The sequence below is a fragment of the Dermacentor albipictus genome, chromosome 6 (genome assembly GCF_038994185.2).
Source record: "Dermacentor albipictus isolate Rhodes 1998 colony chromosome 6, USDA_Dalb.pri_finalv2, whole genome shotgun sequence".
Lineage (NCBI taxonomy): Eukaryota > Metazoa > Arthropoda > Arachnida > Ixodida > Ixodidae > Dermacentor > Dermacentor albipictus.
Window position 1 is genome coordinate 53,712,575 of NC_091826.1, and position 21,623 is coordinate 53,734,197.

The 21,623-nt window shown below is 44.0% G+C and overlaps 1 protein-coding gene across 2 annotated transcripts in view; it reads right to left on the reverse strand.

Moving 5' to 3' along the window:
- Nucleotides 1-21,623, reverse strand: part of Sec71 (ADP ribosylation factor guanine nucleotide exchange factor Sec71) — a 52,819-nt gene that overhangs the window by 17,576 nt on the left and 13,620 nt on the right. For both annotated transcript variants that reach the window (XM_065439505.1, XM_065439504.1), the window contains exons 7-17: nt 19,696-20,008; nt 19,211-19,540; nt 14,449-14,694; nt 12,644-12,678; nt 11,505-11,675; nt 9,275-9,359; nt 7,927-8,086; nt 5,439-5,590; nt 3,432-3,560; nt 2,485-2,794; nt 1,458-1,624 (exon numbers count right to left, since the gene is read on the reverse strand). In XM_065439505.1, the coding sequence (XP_065295577.1) occupies nt 1,458-1,624; nt 2,485-2,794; nt 3,432-3,560; nt 5,439-5,590; nt 7,927-8,086; nt 9,275-9,359; nt 11,505-11,675; nt 12,644-12,678; nt 14,449-14,694; nt 19,211-19,540; nt 19,696-20,008 (2,098 nt within the window). The remainder of the gene's footprint in view (nt 1-1,457; nt 1,625-2,484; nt 2,795-3,431; nt 3,561-5,438; nt 5,591-7,926; nt 8,087-9,274; nt 9,360-11,504; nt 11,676-12,643; nt 12,679-14,448; nt 14,695-19,210; nt 19,541-19,695; nt 20,009-21,623) is intronic.

Sequence of the window (21,623 nt, forward strand, 5' to 3'; positions counted from 1 at the left end):
CAATTGCGAGGCTAAAACCACCTGCAGCTACAACACACCTCCACCATCATCGTTCACACTGCGGGAGTCTCAATAAAATCCTTACTTGATTGAATGACTTATTGATAGAAAACTAGAAAGACAGAGCGTGACAACAAACTGAGGTCTATGCAAACAAACTGAGGTCTATGCAATGAGAGATGTAAAGAAAATTCCCAGGTGTCCTTAGCTACTGCCTAACAGACGCGAAGCTGAAAGCCTTGTAAATCCTACTGTAATTAACCTTAATATTCCTTAATCCATCATAATTCCCCCTAATCCATCTTAATCCTCCACAATCGACCTTAATCAACCTTAATTCACCCTAATCCTCCTTAATCCCTCTTAACTGACCTTGATCTACCTTAAGCCAATCACTAATCAATCATTAATTAACTTTGCTAATCAGTAATCATCTCTTATACATGGTTGGACATGCTTTGTTCACTTCTGGCCTTCCTTGGGTTATGTGACATTTTCTGTACCTCACAATACGACGTTGAAAAATAGAGATCGAAGGCTTTCGCCTTAAAAATTAGTGGTATATACTGCAGGGATGGAAAGCAAGTGACAGAACAGAGAATGAGCATAGTGTGACGATACTCTGACTGAAATTGGTCAGAATGTCGTGTATGTTCCTTGTATCCTGAGCAGGATACAAGGAAGATATACAATGTATAGAACAAATTACTAGTGGTTCATTTAATGCAATAAGCACGATGCTAAGGGAGATGCTATCAGGATAGCAAAGAAGCAGACAGAATGATGAGGTTAAGAAATCTGCACATATACAGGTCCTTTACAGGAAGCATTGAAGAGTTGGCATCTTGGGCTGTCGGCAAAGGAGTTCGATGAGTGCAATGGCCAATGCACTTATACCTACCAACCTATGAACTTAAGAATTAGAAAAAAAAATGCAGACACGACACCATAACGGGTGGAGGAACAGCATGCATTTTTTCAAACTTCTGCTATACATACGCACATTACTAACAATGATGCAGCTATATACACAGCATACGAGCGGCACAAACTTGGAAGAGCAGAGACGGACAAGCAACACAATTTTTAAATTTAAAGTGGCAGCTGTTATGGGCTCACTCCCATGGTCAAAACGTTTTGATGTCTGCAAATGCAGTCGCTGGAATACCAAAATCATCTGCAAGAAAATTTTGAAGAAGGAAAAAAAATTCTCTTTGTGTTGCTAAGGTTCCTTCAATAAAGGCACCATTTCTTTTTTCGTTGATCTCGCGTAACATTTGTGTTTGTTTGTTTTTTCTTCTTCTTTTTTTTACATGCCTGGAAAGTCAACCCTCACGCTACATTTGAGTAATTACGGTAGGCAGGATTGTGTGAGAACTGTAGATGAAGTCCCTTATGTTCATTTCACACTTAAAGAAAACAAACAGCAGGGCGGTCAAAGGGCCTGACACTCTCACCTGACAAAGCGCGCGGACAAAGTCGACAATGGCATTTCCATCCAGCCGAGTGGAGCCTGTGAAGATGCGGTCGACGGCCACAACCACGCTCTGGGAGCTGGTCTCCCCCATGGATTCCTGAAGCATCGCCATCTGCTTTTGGTCCATGGGCAGTCCGGGACGCGTCACTGTGCAATTTGTGAGGAAGGAGGGTCAATGCATTATAAGAGAAAGGCTCGTAACCCTGTATACCCTGCCCACCAGTTCTACTTATATCGCTGTTTTCCAATGTTATCAATGAAGCCTTTACAACATTTGGGGGGAACCGAGTAGAACACGTACTGCAGGATTGCAAGTTTTCTCTTGTCAGCAAGTAAGAAAATGACCGTCGCATGATAAAATGTGTGCTATTCTAGTGTACCTAGTATCTATAGTTATGTTTAAAAATGACAATGTTTTATCTAGCCAAACACTAGAGCACAAGAGAAAACATCACAATGCATCAGTGACTAGCTGTAGGCCTGGAGACGAGTACTGGTTGCCGCCTCAACTTTGAGAATACCACCAGCGCATATCCTTCCCAAAAAGAGAAAAAGGAGGAAAAAGCTTCCTATTGATAATTAACTTTTTGATTTGCACAACAATGCATGTGCACAGTCTGGCTGATAACACAAGTAACCATGGGAAGAGACTCTTGGATGTTCCACCAGTTCCACCTCGTGCGTTAAATTAAACCCCTACGAACTGTGCAACTAAGTGCAGCCAAAACTTAGCACAGTGGACTGTACATAGGATAAACCGTAGTACAGAAAATGTCATGCATATTTAAAGGCGTGCCTGTGGATCTCTGGAGTGTTCCGAGGACACCCAAGGTTCCACAAATTGCCAGTTCACCTTTACAGATTATGTGTACAAAAAATGCTAACTGTATTCCAGAAATGACAATACTTCTCTAGAGCAGTTATCGCAGACACTTCTGGACTCTTCCCGAGAACCACCAAGGTTCCATCAACGGCACTTAGAGAAAAATTGGCGTAAGGCTACCCACACTCCATAGGGTCGAGCACGCTGTCCTGGAGGGCCCCGTGGGCCCCAGCCGAAGCCTGAGCTGATCCAGAGCCGGAGCCGCCGAGGTAGCGCGGCTTGACACCCGTGCCAATGAGCTGGGCCAGCTCCAGCTGGGAGATGCACCGCAATATGTCCAGCCACGACTTGCCCAGGTAGTTTCCATCCATGTGTGCCACCGTGATGAGCGTCTTGATGGTGTCGATATTCTTGCTCTTCATCTCCGTGATGGGCGAGTTTGCCGTGAGAAGGGTGAAACGGGCCAGCGCTTGCACGTATGCATTGCGCTCCAGCTGCAATGTGGAGTAAAGACAAGCATTCTGCATAATCTACCAATAAGCCTGTGCACTGAAAATGTTGCTACAAAAACGGCCGGTCTAACAGCTCAAGAGGTTAAAGGTTAGCAGCCAGTGAAATAAAAGGCCGGATACAAAGGCAGACACTAGAAACAGAGGAATGTAAAGTGTGCGAAAACGCTCAACTATTTACCTCCCCCCCCCCCCGCCCCCCCACCACCCACGTCTGTATTCTCCACATGACTCTCGCTTCTCTTGAAGTTTGTCTTCCCCACACGAAATGCATGCAATGGTGGTAGTCGGTGTTGCAGAAGTGCAGCAATGACGAGATGGCACGAACCTTCTGATGCTAGCACCACGCAACGGCACGACAAACTCAGCTGCAAGAGGAGCTTGTGGACTCCCCTTTTATGGCTTTAAAACAATAATCGATGAAATCGTCGCACATGCTGCATGTATAACCCCTTTACTCCCTACTCCATAGCAAGATGGCGGCAAAAAAGGTATGCAGTGAGGATGCCAGCTGCCATTTTCTCCAAGATGTGCCCTTGCAGCAAAATTTGTTGTTCGTTTCACACAATTACATAGGATATATGTATCGACAACAGCCACAGCGGGGCCAGAGGTTACTCACAGTCATGTGAAAGATGCAAGCAATACGGATGGCACAGCGGATGCCATCCAAACACAGCGCTGCTATCTCCGGGTCATCGCAGTCCTGCAGGCCAACACTGAATGCAGCCAAAAACGGTGTCCAAGCCAGCTGAAAAAAAAAAAGGAAAAATAAGGACATCTTCAGTTGAGAACCATGACCCAAAGCCGTATGCCAACATTCACTACTGCTGTCACTGTTATTTCTTTTTTCGACACTTTTGTACAAAACATTCTTCACCGCTGAACATGGCTGTTATTAAAGCTCAACTGCAAGAAAACCTCACTTGAGTTCAATTAGTCGAAAACAGATAGCAGATGTCAACAAAGTGGCTGTTCCTTCGCCAAAAGTCGCTGCTATTGCTGTTGACAATGGTCATGGTTGGTTCCACCATAATATGTTAAGTAACGTAGTCGGCAAATAAAATATGTACAAAAGATTAATGAAAGTAATGCACCTCAACTAGTTTTGTACCTGGGACTTTTCTGAATACTGATACTTCAATCAACTGTGTCTCTAGGACACTGATGAAGTGTAAGTGCACAGTGTATCATGAGACCGTCATTATGGCACATGAGACAGACGCAAACCATGAACATGGTACAAGAAGTCAAGCAACCGCCACAGCACAAAGCATAAAAATACATGGCAGGAATGTGCAGGAACCAGAAGACATGGCTTTTCAAAGCAGACTGTTCGCGCCTTAATGCAAGCGTTTTCCACAGTCACTAATTTGAGACACTGCGTGTGCCTTACTGCGTGTAATAGCACACTAAATACAACTGCCACTACTGTGCACTCTGTTCCGCGACTTCTGCAGCTTTCCTCTCAAGCTATTCGAGCAATGAACATCAACTAACACCTGGCCAATTCAATTCAAATGTTTCAATTTCACGCCTTATTTACAGCTTCTGCTATGAACAGCAGTATTTTCTTTCTTATGCTCTCTCAAATGTGTCCTTGCTTCCCTGCTTAGTGAGTGGGAATCAATTCTCAACACTCCACAAAAACTAGTGCGGTATTAGTGCATGACAGCTTTAAAGTTCCAAGTCCCACCAACGAAGTCCAGAACATGCACACGCACAAAACAAGCAATGCATAACTTTCGTTGACCCGTCTGTGACTATCATTTAAATCAGAAAATTGACTTGAGTGATCAAGAAAAAAGGAGCACGACAGTTACACTCCGTCTCAAGATGAACTAGCAGTGGAGTGAAAGCTATGCGAAGGATGCAAAGGCCCCACCACATGGTGCATGTGAAACGAATAGTACATAACAGAATGTATACTCCCTCTCAGAAGTAATTTGCAGCACTGTAGAAGCTGCAGGACTCATAAGCCAATGGGAAAGCCAAATGCCCCTCAAGATATGCTCATATGCACCCTGTCACCTGCTCAGCAGCTGCTGAATCTACAGTATATGATATGCATTCGCAAAGGTCCTAAGATATCACATATCACTGCAACATATCACGTGCCATGCAAAAGCAAAACTCTACAACCCTGCCATTAATCAAACAGTTATGCTTGCAACTATATTATGCTGTGCAAAGATATTGCCAGCGTATGCCTAGTACCTTCGACAGCACTGCACACAACTTGTAAAATAAAGCACAGTTCTGTGCTTCGATGTAGATTATATTGCAGATATACATGGGCTTAGTATTGCTAAGCACTACATAAATGTTTGTATGTTTTCCAATGTGCTAAATAACAGCCTTTAGTATGTTCCATTCTTGTATAAAGTGACAGTGGTTTGGCACCGTAACGGATTCATATGTTGCGGACTGACACCAATTGACACACACATTGGCTCATCTAAGGCTTACATGCCTTGTAGAGGACATGCCCAGTTAGCTAACTATGCTTGGGAAAGGGGAAGAACAGATAAGAAGGGAAGATAAAAGAAAAGAATAAGGAGGCCCATAGCTTTCGCTGCACTGCAAAGTGATCATGAGACAGTGTATAGGCAAGTGATAAGAAACATACCTTGAACATGGGCCGGACATGCTCGAGGTGCTTTGCGCAGGTGAAGGAGGCCTGTACATGGCTCACGCTTTCCATGAGCGCCTTGGCAGTGCGTGCCATCTGCTCCATTTCCATGTTGTACAGCAGACGACGCTTCTTTTCACTTGACACGTCTGTGTCACATAAAAGGAGGCAGCAGAGATTATTACTATCAAGTTTATGTCACATCCCACCCAAGCATCGCTAACATTTCTAGAACCTCAAAACAAAGAGGCAAGCTTAAGTCCACAAACACAAAGACATAAAACAATAAACTCCATAACCATCGAGGCTTTACCCTCCAGTAATTCAAACACCTGCCTTTCTGCTTTCCTAGTTCTACGTTTGGTCATAACTTTTGTTGTTTTTTTTTGTTTATTACTGTGCTCTCTATTCTACATTCTTGGAATAAATTCAATTGCAAAGTAGCAGTGTATGTGTGTGAGAATGTGCCCATATTAATGTGATGTGCATATCCTGTGACAGCAATATAATCTACAGCCTTCCCTATCCTCTTCATGTCCTTGCAACAGCAGTGCAGTGAAGATAACTACAATTCTAAATTTGAACACAAGCAGCTATGAGCTACTGCACAATGCTGTCCTGTTCCCATGAAAACTTTAAAGGGATACTAAACAAAAGCCATAAGACAGTTTAGGCTCATAGATCATTCTTTATTTATTCCATTCAAAATTGTTTACAAGAAAATATTTTATTTTTAATGCAGGAAAAAGAAAGTTAAGCATCTCTTTTTGAACTTTCCTTTTCAAACTGCAGTGATGATCACATTGGTCTGAAATCACTGTTTTCAGATAGCTTTCGCACATCTCGGTCTTTCTGGTACATAACAATTTTACAAATAGAGTCTTTCTTTTTTCTTTTTCTTACTTTTCTGTTATCTTATCAATATCAACATCACAGAGAAATGGTACGTCAATGTCAACATGGCAGTGTCCCTTGTCTTTTGTTCTTGCTTCCTTTGTGGCTCATCGAGCATTCTTCATTGCAAGAATGATTTGTTACCAATGATCCATTAACCTGACAAGGTGAGCTCAACAGAATGTTTCAGCTTGTCTGCATACTTATCACACTTTACGAATTAGAAAAAGCCGAAGACATGGACGGCACCAACAGCACTGGTAGGGACATGTTGTAGCCATTTGTGCAGCTATAAAGTGTGGGAAACATTATTTTATTTAGTGCTGTTTTCATAAAAGTAAAAGAAAGAAAGCCACAGCACATTCATGGCTACGCTGTTGCCAATGGCTTCGTGCCAGTAGTGGAGTAACACATAATAGCCTGCCACTGGAACAATACCCCTGCATGCTCTTGGTGGAGCTTAATGTCCCAAGATGGCATAACCAGCATGGCTGCTAACGTCTACATTTCCAGTAGCCCAGTATTCCACAAGTAATATTATGCATCTGGATCAGCTAAAACTGTAATGCAGTAGAACCTCGTTCATACATTTTGGAAAAGAATGTGAGAAAAAAAAAAAAAACTCGCTACCCGAGAAAATGTACGATCCGAATGAACTAAAAGGATTTGAAAGATTCAACAATTGTTGACATCTACGTAACGCGAAGAATCGTGCAGATCATTGTGGCATGAGAATTTTCACGTGACGGCAAGTGAGAAATTTCCCACGTGCCGAAGTCTGGACGCTTTCTGGAGCTGTAGGCTAAGCTTGTGGTGTACGCTACTGAAATGCGTGATCAGTACCTGCAAGTGAAGTGCGACATGGTCATGAAACAAGCCCGGACCTTCGCCTTTTAAGGCCCTGCTCCGCCGTGAATACAACGAGCGGCCGGCGGCAGAAGACAGCGAAATTACGCCAACCGGACCTGCCAAAAGAGCCTCCCTGACGGCTGCGTGTGGTTGGGTGCATTCGGCATGGGCTGCTGTTCCACAAGATGTCATGGTGCGGTCGTTTGCCAAATGTGAAATTTCGCTGTACGACGACGCGCTGTGACACCGCAGCAACGATGACGATGGCAGCACTAGTGAAGAATAGTCCAGTGACCATGTCAGCTGCTAATAAATTTCCGTTATCGAATGCGCCCTCGAGTATGCTATTTTTATTTTTTTTTCCTGTCACGTGATATGGGGGAGTCTACTTACAATAGCGTAAATACGGTATATACTGTTCTCGATCGCATGCATACTTTTGTTTACGTGAGGTGCAGTGGCTGGAAAACATATCATACGATGGCGGTTTGGCAACGTACTGAACATTGGTGCCGAAAAATAGTGTTTTTAGGGCATGCACGAACCACTAAAAAATGAGCATAACTCTATAAGGTCATTTTTTGTGTTCCCAATTGCGAACATTGGCACTGGGAAATCGTAAGTAACGAGAATGTATCAACGAAGTTCTACTCTATTTCTCCTTGATGTTCCTTTCAAGCTTGAAGAGCTTTGAATATACTGTGAATAATGCAAAAATAGCCCTCTTCAAGAGGCTTCTTACTTTGCTTTCCGGTCACACGACTTGCAGTGGTCTTTACTTTGATCTCATTGCCAGCGATCTCATCGTAGATCGCCGACAGCTCTTCCTCGGGAATGTCCTTGCTGTCGTTGATACCGCGATTCATTTTGATGTAGTCTTCCTTGGTCATCTTTGTCTTGACCTGACAGACGAATTTAAAAATTAAGTTCATGAACTCGAAGAGTTCTTTACATATGAAACATAGAACAAAATATCACTGTCACAAGTCTATATGGTACAACCTGTGCCATGATTTTTAGAGTTCAAGCAATAACAATGCTTTTAAATCTGGCAGGCTTTGGCAATGCAAAAGTAAACAAAGGTATGTAGACTACCAGTGTTGAGCATTACATATATGCAGTAGAGCCGCACTAAGGCGCTTCCCACTTCATGTATTTTTCTGGATGCTATGTTGTGCTTGCATGAGCCCATAACAACACCCACAGATTCCTGGATATTTGGTTTACACCTGCCCAGATCTTCATGTTCTGCGGTACCATCACAAACATATCAGCAAGATTGTACAAGTGATACCTCAAGACCTTCAATCTCAGCCCTGTGGAGTTGTCTCTGGGTGCTTATAATTCAATCATAAGAGCATCACTGTACTTAATGAAGAGTTTAATGCAATTAATACAGTAATGCCTTAACCGAGTTAACACTGTGTGCATTAAGCATCTCGGTTTCAACATGGCACACATGTTGCCTTCGTCTAAAAAAAAACGACTATTAATGCAGAAAAAAGAAATGTTAATTCAAACAAAATGATGGAATGATGACAGTACAGATAAAGCCCACGCTTTCCAATGTCTTTTTGACAATTTTACAGTAAACTGCAATGTAGTCATTTGCTGCCTCACATGTACTCAGAGTATTCGCGCTACCCTCACGAACAGCTTTAAATCTGTAGAAAAAACTGTTAAAGCAAATAAATAATAACAAGAAAACCTAAGGCCATGAAATGCAGTATGCATGAGCAGGCTTACAAAAAAAAAATCAGTGAAATCGGGGAACAAGATGACGCAAGTAACCACACATACTTCTAACATGCAACAAATAGTGCTTCACTCTAGAAACTGTGACACGTTTTCATTCCTGTGTGGTCGCTAGCCTTTCTTTCATCAAGGTCAAGTGGTTTTGTGCCTGTTTGATTCCATTAGTTTTGTTTGAGTGTAGCTTAGGCTGCAGTGATTAGTGACATTAATATTGGCACATTTCAGTTCCTTTCCACTAAAAAAAAAATCATTGGAAATGGCATTTCTGCTCCTGTGTTCCTATTCCCTTTCTTTTCACTAGTCTAGCGGCATTTCTTTTTAGCAGATGTGCTTACCTGTGGGCTGTGCAGGTCGGTGGTAAGCATGATAATGGAATATGCCAGCACATAGGCCGTGTCTGCACTTGCAAACAGCCGGTTGCTGCAATATTAAACAAAAAATGACTCATTAGAGGTGAAAAATTCACACAATAGAACAAACATAAGACACCGGTATGCATACATACTATCATGACCAAAAGATAACCGCGCAAAAGATTACTATCATGGCCAAAAGATTTGAAACTGAGACATCAAAAACTGAAGGTCAGTTTAGATCTACTGATGCAGTTGATTAGTAGTAATTTCATAGAGTCGTAAATTCTAGCTTGTGCAGTAGAACCTCATTTATACATTTTGGAAGAAACCGTGAGAAAAAACATACTAGCTGAGAAAAAATGCAATCCGAAGCAACAAAAAAATTTTGCAGACTCAAGTACTGTTGACATCTACAAATGCGAAGCGAAGCGTCGCGCGCATCGTTGCAGCACGCGACACCGACACGCATCGTGTTGGTGGTGATCTGGCAGCTCAAGATGCATTTTCTCGTTTTCCTATTGCATGGTCTCTTAAGAGGGCGATGGAAAACAGAAACGTAATTAAGCTGGTGGCCCACACTGGATGCCACCAAAACGAAATGTGATGCCCACATCACGCCGCCTGCAGCGGGGAGCAGCGGGGATCACCTACTAAAGGCGTTCAGTACGCTACCAATGGCACTACGCATCACGCGCTGTGAAAAAGATAGGTAAAGATGCTTACTGCAATAGGATTGGCGCCGATAGTTGTGAATGTTGCGTGCGACAACCCTGGAGAACATTTTCTGGTACCAAAATGAGAAACTGAGTGCGCACCGGCGTTTTCACATGAGACGGCCGAGCGAGTATTGCGGTGAAGCTGCTGCGGCGGGCAGCTATATACTGTTGTCAATCGTGTGCGCATTTTCTTGTTAACATGAGATCCAGCAGCCAGAAAATGTATCACATGATGGCAATTTGGCAACGTACTGAACATTGGTGCCAAAAAATTGTGTATTCCGGAAATGCATAAACCGGTAAAAAATGAGCGTAACTCTGTAGCATCATATTTTTGTGCATGTTCTTGATTGCGAACTTTCACGCCGGGAGAACGTACATAACAGGAATGTACCAACAAGGTTCTGCTGTCATCATCATCATGGTGGTGATGATATCTGAAGGCATGTACCAACGAGGTTCTGCTGTCATCACCATCATGGTGATGATGATATCTGAAGGCAAACTGCGCTTCTATGTAGAATCTATACCAAAATTGCAGCATTATCTGTATTTGAATTTTAAATGTATCAAAAACTGCTTTTGTTGCTCTGCCTTCCAGCACACCATTGTCAAAATATATTTTCGAAGCTTTCATATGCAGGTTTATGGAACTTCAGCACATGACACTTTGTAATTTTGGTGCTTGTCCTGTTAACGTATGTAATGTTCGTCTGTGTTTTCTTTTAACACTATATTCATTGTAACAGTAAAGAATGAAAAGTGGGAAAAAGACTTTATCGGGAGCTATGCGCCTGCAAATGTAACATTTTAAAAGCCATCCCTATAGACTCAAATGAGCAGTGCCTTTGGTTGATCTTCGAGCTGATGATATTGTTTACACATGCACAGAAACTATACAATTATTTGATGAACTTTCAAAGGGGCATCTTGATAAAGGAACTGTATTGATAAATTACTTTTCTACAATACTAAAAGATGCACTGTTACCATAAGAGGCTTTGCAAGCCAAGCCTCTTAGCTCGGTGCAACATTTAATGGTGTCTGCTTAAGCCTTAAGCCTGATTAACTTTTTATCGGTGAAGATGGACTAAGTTGTATTTCAAAACAGCCAAAGAGTGAACTTATAGTATCAACAAGCATAGCTAAGCCACAACAGCCAGATATGAAAAAAGAAAACACTTTGAAATTCATGACAATCACACTAACATACTGGCACTGGGATTTTAGCGCAAAATTCAAGAAACAGAAAACTTCATCTTCTCATTGTCTCGTCTAACAATCAACCTATTACCACAAGGAAAACGAAATTAAAGTGCTGAAAGAATACATTTTATTCACTAAGCTGATTTAGCGTTTCACTTTAGTATCCTTTTAACAGCTACTTACCACAACAAATGACCACACTGTACAGACATCCTATAGTTTATTACTTGCAAGTGTCCCTAGTCTCGTACAGGCACAAGCGCAAGGAAGACAGAAGCCAAGCTTACTTGGGGTTGGTCTCGCAGTACCGGGCAGCAAACTTTTCCATGAGACGATCAATTTTCTGTGCCTCCCCGGGCAACCAGAACCCTTCAAGGAAGCAGCGTAGCGCAGACACAAAGTCTTTGCCAGCAAAGTCCATTTGGTCTACGTAGGCGCACATCACTTCCTTGTTCATTCTGAAAAACGCCGAGCGCAAGGCTTATGCAAAGGCTGCACGTCACAGCGCTAGCACGCCATGCCCGCGTAAGGCCAAAACATATATCCCGTGTGCACATAAACACCGTCCAATTATGTCTTTATGTGTACAACCTGCTCCTGCCTATTATTTGCAGCCATAGGTACACCGCATCATACAAAAATGAGAAAATAAAATTGTGACGTTTTGTGCAATGCCCACAAATTCAAGCAGCGATGCGTGATCACGTGCTTCCTTTGAACTGCTTTATGCTCAGTACACATCTTTGAGAATTTTAATTATCATAATAATAACAATAATACAGAGCCATGACAACTTAAGGACTGTCATAATGCTTTATAAGAAGCCTCTGCATGGGCTTTTTGGATTGGCTAATATCAGGTAAATAATCAAAACAATAAAAAAGGCCATAAGCTAGGAAACCCAGTTTAGATGTTTAGAGTTTAGATGCAGTTTTATACATTTTTTCTATACATTGCACACGCGGTCAAGAGAGCTTATTAACTATGTCTTGTGGCACGTATATAGAAATTCTGCCTTCAAGCAGGGATTCACAGCAATGCTTTCTGTAATGCCATGAAGCTGTGCCTACGGTAATGGTCGCAACTCCTCACTACTATGAAGCCTCACCTAAAGAAAAGATTGTATGTAAGTCACAGGTAAATCGCTCTAATTGCTTGCACTAATCAAGCACTCCAATCTTGACGCAGATTATATCTGTGAAAGCATGGCAAATGGTTTCCATGCTTCATTTTTTACGCAGCCGTCACCAAAATCAGGAACTGAATAAGTTGCCAAGGAGGGAGACATTATTAAATGTGGGTTCAATAAGCAACCAAATTTGCAATTTGCAGAGAAGTGATTGAGTGCACTTTACATTGCCAGACCAATACAAACGAGGAGTTTTCTTTCCCCAACTCTATGAAATTAAGAAAGAAGTATACCTACTTTTCATTTTCTCCAAGGAAGTCTCCAATTTGTTTCTGGTAGAAGAAAATAAAAGAAGAAAGAAAAAAATTAAGTGATGCAGTCGTAGATGAGTTATTATAACATTGGAAAAGAGCGCAATCAAGCTCACACCGAAGAAAAAAAAGGAAAGAAAGGCAACATAGCACCTAAACAAGCTGGAACAAACACCCATAATGCGGTTTGACCCAGGCACAGAGCAAAAGTACCTAATTGTTCTGGACCACTCTGCATTTCCTGTTGTTCATTAAAGTAAAATTGCTGGAAAGCTGGCAAGCGGATTGGTTACAATGCCAAACCCCGTTCACAGCTCTCTGCGTTTTGTTGACACAACCACAAGAAAGAAGACACAATGCGCTGCTGGACTAGGAGGTGCATTTATTTGAACACACAATTCCTGCCACCTGAATAACTATGCACCAGTAGGGTATCCAAGCCACCCCAACACGTGTCTAACAAGGAACAATAAACACCCTCCCCAAATCCCCCCCCCCAAAAAAAAAGAAAGCCTGATCCTGTTTGTCAAGATACTAAAATTCCTATTCAGTCACCGATACTGACAGAGCACTTATACACCTGTCAGTTCTAAACTACAGAATATGTAAAAATGTTTCTAATCCCGATGAAAGGTTTCAATCTGTGCATTGCTGCATCCCTTCACCCCTGCTTCACAGAGATGAGGGTTGCAGCTGTACTGTCAAATAATTTTTTTTTTTCAATAAACTGCAGTTGTTAATCCAGTGAAGCTTGTTAATGTATGTCCCTGTCTTTTCATTTGTGTTGGTTTTACCCTAGTTGTACTTGAACACCAGCCTGCAACTGTCCACACAACTGTATGCTCGCACTTGACATCAAGATTTCAAGTGTGCAACTACTGTAATCATTCGACATGCATTTATAATGAGCACCGGCAGCAGCCTATTTTGTCCACTGCAGGACTGAGGCCTCTTCCTATTGTATCTTGCAACTTCCACGCTGCATCAGCTGAAAGCATCTTGTGTGTTGCTAATCTCCTAATCTCAGTATTTTGACTAATCCTCTACTGCCCCCCAACTGTATTTTCCCTTGGCATCCATTCTGTTACCTTCGCAAGATCGCCAGTAACCTTCTCTGTGCACCACATAACCTGTCCGACTCTCCTTCTCTCACTTAATCTCAACTATACTAGGTTTTGCACTTAGCAGGTAATGCTGTGTAAGCTTTGCAGCTAGTGCAGTCATAGCAGTCTCACTCAGTGCGTTTTGCATAGCATTTGTTTTTGATCTGCGAGGATCTTTACGGAATAATTACTTCATGTGTCATAACCAAAATCTTGTAGGCGTAAGATTACATCAAACCACATATTCTTTCTGCACCTTTGTGCTTTCAGTATGCAACATACAACAATGTTTTGGTTGCAGAAACATGTCGCATTGCTTGCTCAGTGGTAAAAAGGTTCAGATTTGCTATGCCTTCCATGAAATAATTATGCAATAACTATACTTTTGTTTTCATACACGACCAACATTATTTTTGGTGGTTTTTGGAATGCGAGTAGTAAGAGACGTCTCTCTAGCCTTCGTAACATTACCTGCTACCTGCAAAATGAAGTATGGATTATTAGTTACCCCCATTCGCTTTATGACACATGCTGCCATCATCCTATTTCTCGTCTCTTATCATCCCGCCGATAGTTTTTTCTTTCTTCCCATGCGTGCTCTTTTGCTTCCTTTCAAATCGACTCGTTGATCTCAAAGTTCCAGTCCTATAACTTATTACTGGTAGAATGCAATTTAACGCTATCTCACCTTGTCAAGACGCTCGTCTGAGTGGAAGAACTCAGCGATGTCCCACGGTCGGGGCCCCACTAGCCCATGCTCCTGCAGAAACTGGAGCCCCCGCTTGGGCTTGCGGTTGAAGAGGTCGATGCCCTGCTCCATGATTTCTTTCTGCTGCTTCAGCACCTCCAGCTGTTCCGGAATATTGCAGCTGCTCGCCGCAGAGTTGAGCGAGTTGCACGAGCCTCCATGGCTCACCAGTGACCGGTCTTCCTCCTGAAAATTTCAGCATCCTTCATGGAGCAGGCTTCCACAATTTCACACCAAACTCTGCTGGTCACTTCAGTAAAAGAGCTGCCCTAGTACGATAATCAAATCTCAATGTCACAAGTTATCAATACAGTAAAAGCTCGTTAATTCGAACCGCAAGGGGACGCCATCTCAGTTCGAATTAAACGAAGTTCGAACTAACGAAAGCAATGAAGAAAAACAGGACACCGCGACCAGGAAGCAGCAGGGCATGGCGCCAGTTCAATTTAATGTTTGAAAAAATCCGTAGAGCCTTGTAGGACCTCGGAGCGCCAACTTTCACATGTTTCAAAGTTAACAGCCTTCATCTCCCCTGACACCGCATGAAACACAAGGTCGTACCTTTCACGGAAGGTCGGGGTAGTTTGCCAGCCGCATCCTCTTCCTTTCCCTGGCAACTTCTGCCTCTAAGGCGTCTTCAATCGCCCTCTTATTTTTTATATAAGTGGACAGCGTGCTCTTCGGTATCCCATGCTTCTTGGCGATTTCTTGTTTCGACAAGACTCCGGCGTCCACTTTCCGTAAGATGTCGCATTTATCCTTCAGTGTTTTGGCGCAGTATTTACCGCGGGCGCACGCCATTCTGAAACCGCACGTCAGCACGGCGAAGCACACCACCGAGGCCTAACTTTTCAAGCGATCCGCACAACAAAGGTCGTAAGCACGCCGAAAACCAGAAAACTCGAGGCTGCCGAAAGCGGCCGAGACCACCGCGAGTTCAGGACAAAGACGTTGACGAAGGCTCCTCCTATTCGTTCAATTCTCGAGCGCTAGCGGCGCTGCGATGTACTGGATTCGCTGTATTTTTTGTGCTGGTTGCGCCATCCATCGGTTAACAACTGCAGCTATACGACAAGATTCTTGGGCCTCTGAGATCGGCGGCTCAAAACCGGAAACCGCAGTTCCCGGAGGTAGAGAGAGGGCGTAGCTGTTGCCACAGCTGTCACCCCTTGCCCTCCAGCCTCTGCGCCGGGTGCTGGCACCGGTTTTACCCGCTTTTTCCTTCTCTCCCCATTTTGGAGGCAACTCAGCCGCTGCAGCCTCGCGACAAGGCCTGCTCTGGCCATGTGCCAGGCGGCACGCCGCCCAGGCGCGGCGGCGCGTAGTTCGAATTAACGGGCTTTTTTATACATGGACTTCTATGGAGCTTGGCCGGACCAAATCGTACAGTTCGAATTATCCCGAAATTCGAATTACTGAAGTTCGAATTAACAAGCTTTTACTGTAATAGTGAAGTGAATGTAAAATTTGGTTGGCAATGCGTTATCTTAATATATATATATATATATATATATATATGAAAGAGAAGAAAGGGAATCAAGGGGCCCGATTTTTATCAATCAAATCATAAGAAGCTAACAAGCAATGACACCAAAGACAACATAGGGGAAATTGCTTGCACTTACTAATTGAATTAGAGAAATGATAATGGAAATGAAAGTGGACGAAGAAACAACTGGCCACAGGTGGGATACAAACCTACGTCTCCGCACTATGCTTGCGAATAAATATTTCCCTACTGGCTCACTGCGTACAAACACACGACGAGCGAGCACTTTGTTATCTTCCGAAGGCCCATACTTGTCACGCGCGTTTCAGAGAACCTGAACTGTAAGACAGCATGTGGCCAGCATGTCGTCAGCCAAGCTAGCGCACGACGCACTCAGCTGCAGCACCTCCAGTGTCAAACAGGACATATCCTATTCCCGGGCCAGCCATGCTACACTATAGAGCATTAAGCAGCAGAAGCTTGATGTGGTCGAGTTGGTTTTGCATACTTGAAGAAAAGAGCGCTACGAAGACGCGGACTAAAAGAGGAACATGTACGACGGACAAGGCACTACTTGTGAAGACAGGAAAGAGCCCAATGTAGAAGAAATCTGAAGCAGCAGAAGCTTGATGTGGGCGAGTTGGTTTTGCATACTTGAAGAAAAGAGCACTACGAAGATGCAGACTAAAAGAGGAACATGTACGACGGCCAAGGTGCTACTTCTGAAGACAGGAAAGAGCCCAATGTAGAAGAAATCTGAAGCAGCAGAAGCTTGATGTGGGCGAGTTGGTTTTGCATACTTGAAGAAAAGAGCACTATGAAGACGCAGACTAAAAGAAGAACATGTACGACGGACAAGGCGCTACTTGTGAAGACAGGAAAGAGCCCAATGTAGAAGAAATCTGAAGCAGCAGAAGCTTGATGTGGGCGAGTTGGTTTTGCATACTTGAAGAAAAGAGCACTATGAAGACGCAGACTAAAAGAGGAACATGTACGACGGACAAGGCGCTACTTGTGAAGACAGGAAAGAGCCCAATGTAGAAGAAATCTGAAGCAGCAGAAGCTTGATGTGGGCAAGTTGGTTTTGCATACTTGAAGAAAAGAGCACTACGAAGATGCAGACTAAAAGAGGAACATGTACGACGGACAAGGCGCTACTTTTGAAGACAGGAAAGAGCCCAATGTAGAAGAAATCTGAAGCAGCAGAAGCTTGATGTGGGCGAGTTGGTTTTGCATACTTGAAGAAAAGAGCGCTACGAAGACGCGGACTAAAAGAGGAACATGTACGACGGACCAGGCGCTACTTGTGAAGACAGGAAAGAGCCCAATGTAGAAGAAATATGAAGCAGCAGAAGCTTGATGTGGGCGAGTTGGTTTTGCATACTTGAAGAAAAGAGCACTACGAAGACGCAGACTAAAAGAGGAACATGTACGACGGACAAGGCGCTACTTCTGAAGACAGGAAAGAGCCCAATGTAGAAGAAATCTGAAGCAGCAGAAGCTTGATGTGGGCGAGTTGGTTTTGCATACTTGAAGAAAAGAGCACTACGAAGATGCAGACTAAAAGAGGAACATGTACGACGGACAAGGCGCTACTTCTGAAGACAGGAAAGAGCCCAATGTAGAAGAAATCTGAAGCAGCAGAAGCTTGATGTGGGCGAGTTGGTTTTGCATACTTGAAGAAAAGAGCACTATGAAGACGTGGACTAAAAGAGGAACATGTACGATGGACAAGGCGCCCTGTCCGTCGTACATGTTTTTCTTTCAGTCCGCGTCTTTGTAGCGCTCTTTTCTTCAAGTAGAGCATTACATTTTTGCCAATGTAGGGTAACTGCACTGCATGTTGTTCTGCCCCAATAAAGCGCCGAGTGCATCGCTGTGGCTTCAGAACGGTGCTAACACGAGCTCTATAAGAAGTGCATTCAATGCGAATAAATGATCATTCTTCTTGGCACCACGTGCCTGTTTGGATAGCGCTGTGTCTGTTGCATTTGACATAAACGCCTTCTCGGACACCTACATCTCGGCGGCGCACGAATCGTACGTCGGTTCGGCCGCATGTCTCAGCCACAATAGAACTGGCGGCGAGGATGGGATCGCCGCAGCAGCATCTCGGCACGACGGCTGGTGAAGCACGGCGTACAACAGTGGCAACATGGACCAGCTAAGGACAAGAACAAGGTGAAGGATGGAGTGGTCGCTGGAAGAGATAAGTGAACTGCTTCTTCATAACGGCTACACCTGATACCTCAAGGCCTTAGGGAAGCATGTCAGAATTCGATCCAAAGGCAGACAGCATAAAGTCGTACATTGAAAGGTTAGAAAATTTTATCAACATCGATGATGTACTGGCAGAGAAAACGTTGAAGCTGTTCCTTAACGTGGTGGGTGGTCGAACGTACGAGTACTTTAAGAAAATTCTGGTTCCTAACAAACCCACGACAAAACTTTCGACCAAGTGCGGGAGTTGTTAGAAGACCACTTAAGTCCAGAATACTCAGTCATCACTGAATGTTGCAAGTTTAATAAATGAATTCAGCAAGAAGGCGAAAGCGTGAAAGACTTGTGACAGAGCACAAGTATTCGGCAAGGAATTGCGAGCTTAAAGCATTCCTAAATGATGCCCTCAGAAATCGTCTTGTAGCAGGCTTACATGACTAAGAGGCGCAAAGGGTTCTTTTTGCGACGGAACACTTAACTTTTGAAGGCGAATATAAAATCGCACTCGAGAAAGAGCTGGCGGACCGCCAAACCAAAGAGCTGTCATAGAAGAGGCGAGGTACACTGAAGCGAACGCAGCGCGTGGAAGCATGAAGAGAAAATACCATGCGCCTGGCGCTAAGAAAGACTGCTCAGCAAAGAAAAAGAGCTTTTGTTACCATTGCAGAAAAGGCAATGATCTTGAGAAATGCTGGTACCAAAATGTGAAATGTCGAGCATGTGGAAGGACTGGATAATTGCAAGTGGTGTGTCAAGCGAATGACCCGGTAAACTGTGTAGAAAATTCTGACGAAGAGTCTGAGGAAGCCCAGATTTACTATGCTGTATTATGCGCATCGGAAGAAAAGCATGGCTATGAGGTTTCGGTAAACATTGAAGGGACACCCATCCCAATGCTCTTGGACACTGGCGCAGCAGTTAGTCTCATGCCAGAAAGCGTTTACAAGGACCATTTCATGCAAATCAAATGGAAACCTGCAAGGGTAAAAGTACCTCAGGGGCCTCCAACGTGCTACCGGTGCCAGCTGCGGTGTTGGCATTGGTTGCAGTTGAGCCCGTAGCGTTACCGGTCAGGTTGGTGTACAAGTCCTTGCTCCACTCGAGCATGCACTTGAGGATGGAGACGAGGCACTCGAGCCCCTTGATGCGCATTGACTTCTCCTGATGAACGGTGGCACCGAGCTCAAGGGCCTGGCGCCCCTGTGCAATCTTGGACAGGTCGTTGACCAGCCGCTCGAAGATGTTGGCTGCGTTCAGGTCGCAGTCGTAGTTGACGTAGATGTCCACCACGCTCTGGGCGTCGGCGCAGATTCGTGTCAGCACCTGCCGAAGAAGCAAAACCAGGCGTGTCAGTCTGGTACTTAGAGCACCAAAGTTCTAGTAAAGTGGTACTTTACTCTAAGGTGCCACTGCAGCACCAGTCAAGTGGCATTCACACAAAGGAGTCCTCTTGAGCCAGATAAATTAAATGCATTTACCTGAATGACTTTCCACTTGTGGCCGAAAGAGGAGCTGGATGTCTCTAGGATGTTGAGGAAGATCTCCTTGAAGAACACCTCGATCTGCATCTTGAGGTGGGTCTTGAAGTTCTGCAGCAGCGCAAGGAAGATGGTCACCGAGATCTCAAACACCTCGGGCACGGATGACACGCCATTCTTGGACAGGGCAACACACAGGTACTGCTTGATGGCGTTGACAAACATGTCGTTGGTGCGGAACACAGGACCCGCATTCTGCAGGATCAGCAGCAGCAGCTGCAGCGAGAGAACCTTCGAGCGAAGTTCATGGGACCTGTGAAACCAGAATGGAAACATGATATTTGGCTGATCCACACTTTAAAGGGGACACTAAAGAGAAAAATGATTTCTTCAGGATCAGTAGATTGCCTCTCTACTACACCAAAAACACCACGATACCACCACTCCTACCACGATAAGACGCTTGGTAAGCCAGAAAAAGCGCAAGAACGAAAGATGGGTGGCGACGTCCCCTTCAAGTTCCCGCACCTGGTTGCTGTGATGTCACGAATTTCGATGGCATCTTCTAGAGCCTACTTAATTATATAGTGGTAGAGATTGACTACACTGTGTTCTAAAGGAACCAAATATTCAACATGGCAAGTTTCGGGAATCTTTACTCAGCCAACGCGGCCCAAATGCGAAAACATACTTTGGAATCCCTGACAGCACACTGACGTACAGGCGTTGGGGTTTAGGCGCGAAATTTAAATACTGATATTTCAACCTGCATTTTCTCGTCTAATACTCAAGCTATTATTTTGAAATGACTGCCTGCAGTGTTCTCAAACAATGCTTTATTAATCTAAACTGATTTGTTGTTTCGCTTTAGTGTCCCTTTAAGAGGCCATGCTGCATTATCAGTCAACTCAAATCAAACCAAATTAATAGGGCTTAATGTACAAAAGGAGCACATGGCATACAAGAGAAAACGTAGTGTAGGACTCCTATTAATTTGGCCACCCAGTGCTTTTTTAACGTGAACATAAATGTAAGCACACAAGCACTTGTGCATTCTACCCCTGTTGGGATGAAGTCGCCATCGCCAGGAATCAAACCTACAACCTCCTTCTAAGCAGCAAAATGCTATAGCTACTAAGCCACCCTTCTAAATCAGCACTAGTAAGACCAGTGTAAAAGGACGACAGTTAACACACATTGTGGGATAGTACGAACTTTCAGGCCAAGCCTAACTTTGTATAATGTTCAAAGTTTCACACTGTAGGCACTGCCATCAACTGCCCTTCCAAAGGAATGTTGTACCATCGCGAGTGAACAGTCACGGCATCACTTGAGCTGGGTGCAGCTGTGACCACGGCTGCCTTCACAATGACCTCCACATCTTTTCCTGCAACACTGCACAGCGTAGAAATCCATGACCTTCGACCTTTGAATACCGCACCCATATATTTTCTTTACATAAAAAACCAAAGCAGCGTGACCAGTTCAAAGTTACAGCCTGCCCACAATTTTATTAAGTCCATGTCACTTCTCGCGCTGTTCAGTGACATTAAGCACTTGCACTAACTCTCCAACAGTCGTCAGAATTGCCGACATCCTGTCCGCTGCTGATCAAAGCAATCGCACTACAACTGTCGTTATGACAACGCTATGCCTACAAGCATGCACATTCCAGTGCTCCAGAATCCAGAACTGCTGCAGGAAGTGCGCCTGGGTGCAGCGTGTACCCCACCAGGGCTAAGGATAACTTGTGACCAGGGCTAGGGATAACCTGTGACCGTTCTTTATGAGGATGCAAGTTTTTTGTTAAGTTTAGCACTGGTGCTTGTATGTTGTGGAGTTTAATTTCATTAAATGTTGTGCCATTCTGCGTGTCACTTTCGCCTGCTCTGAGGGGCTGCTGACAAACACCCCCATGAAGCAAGTGG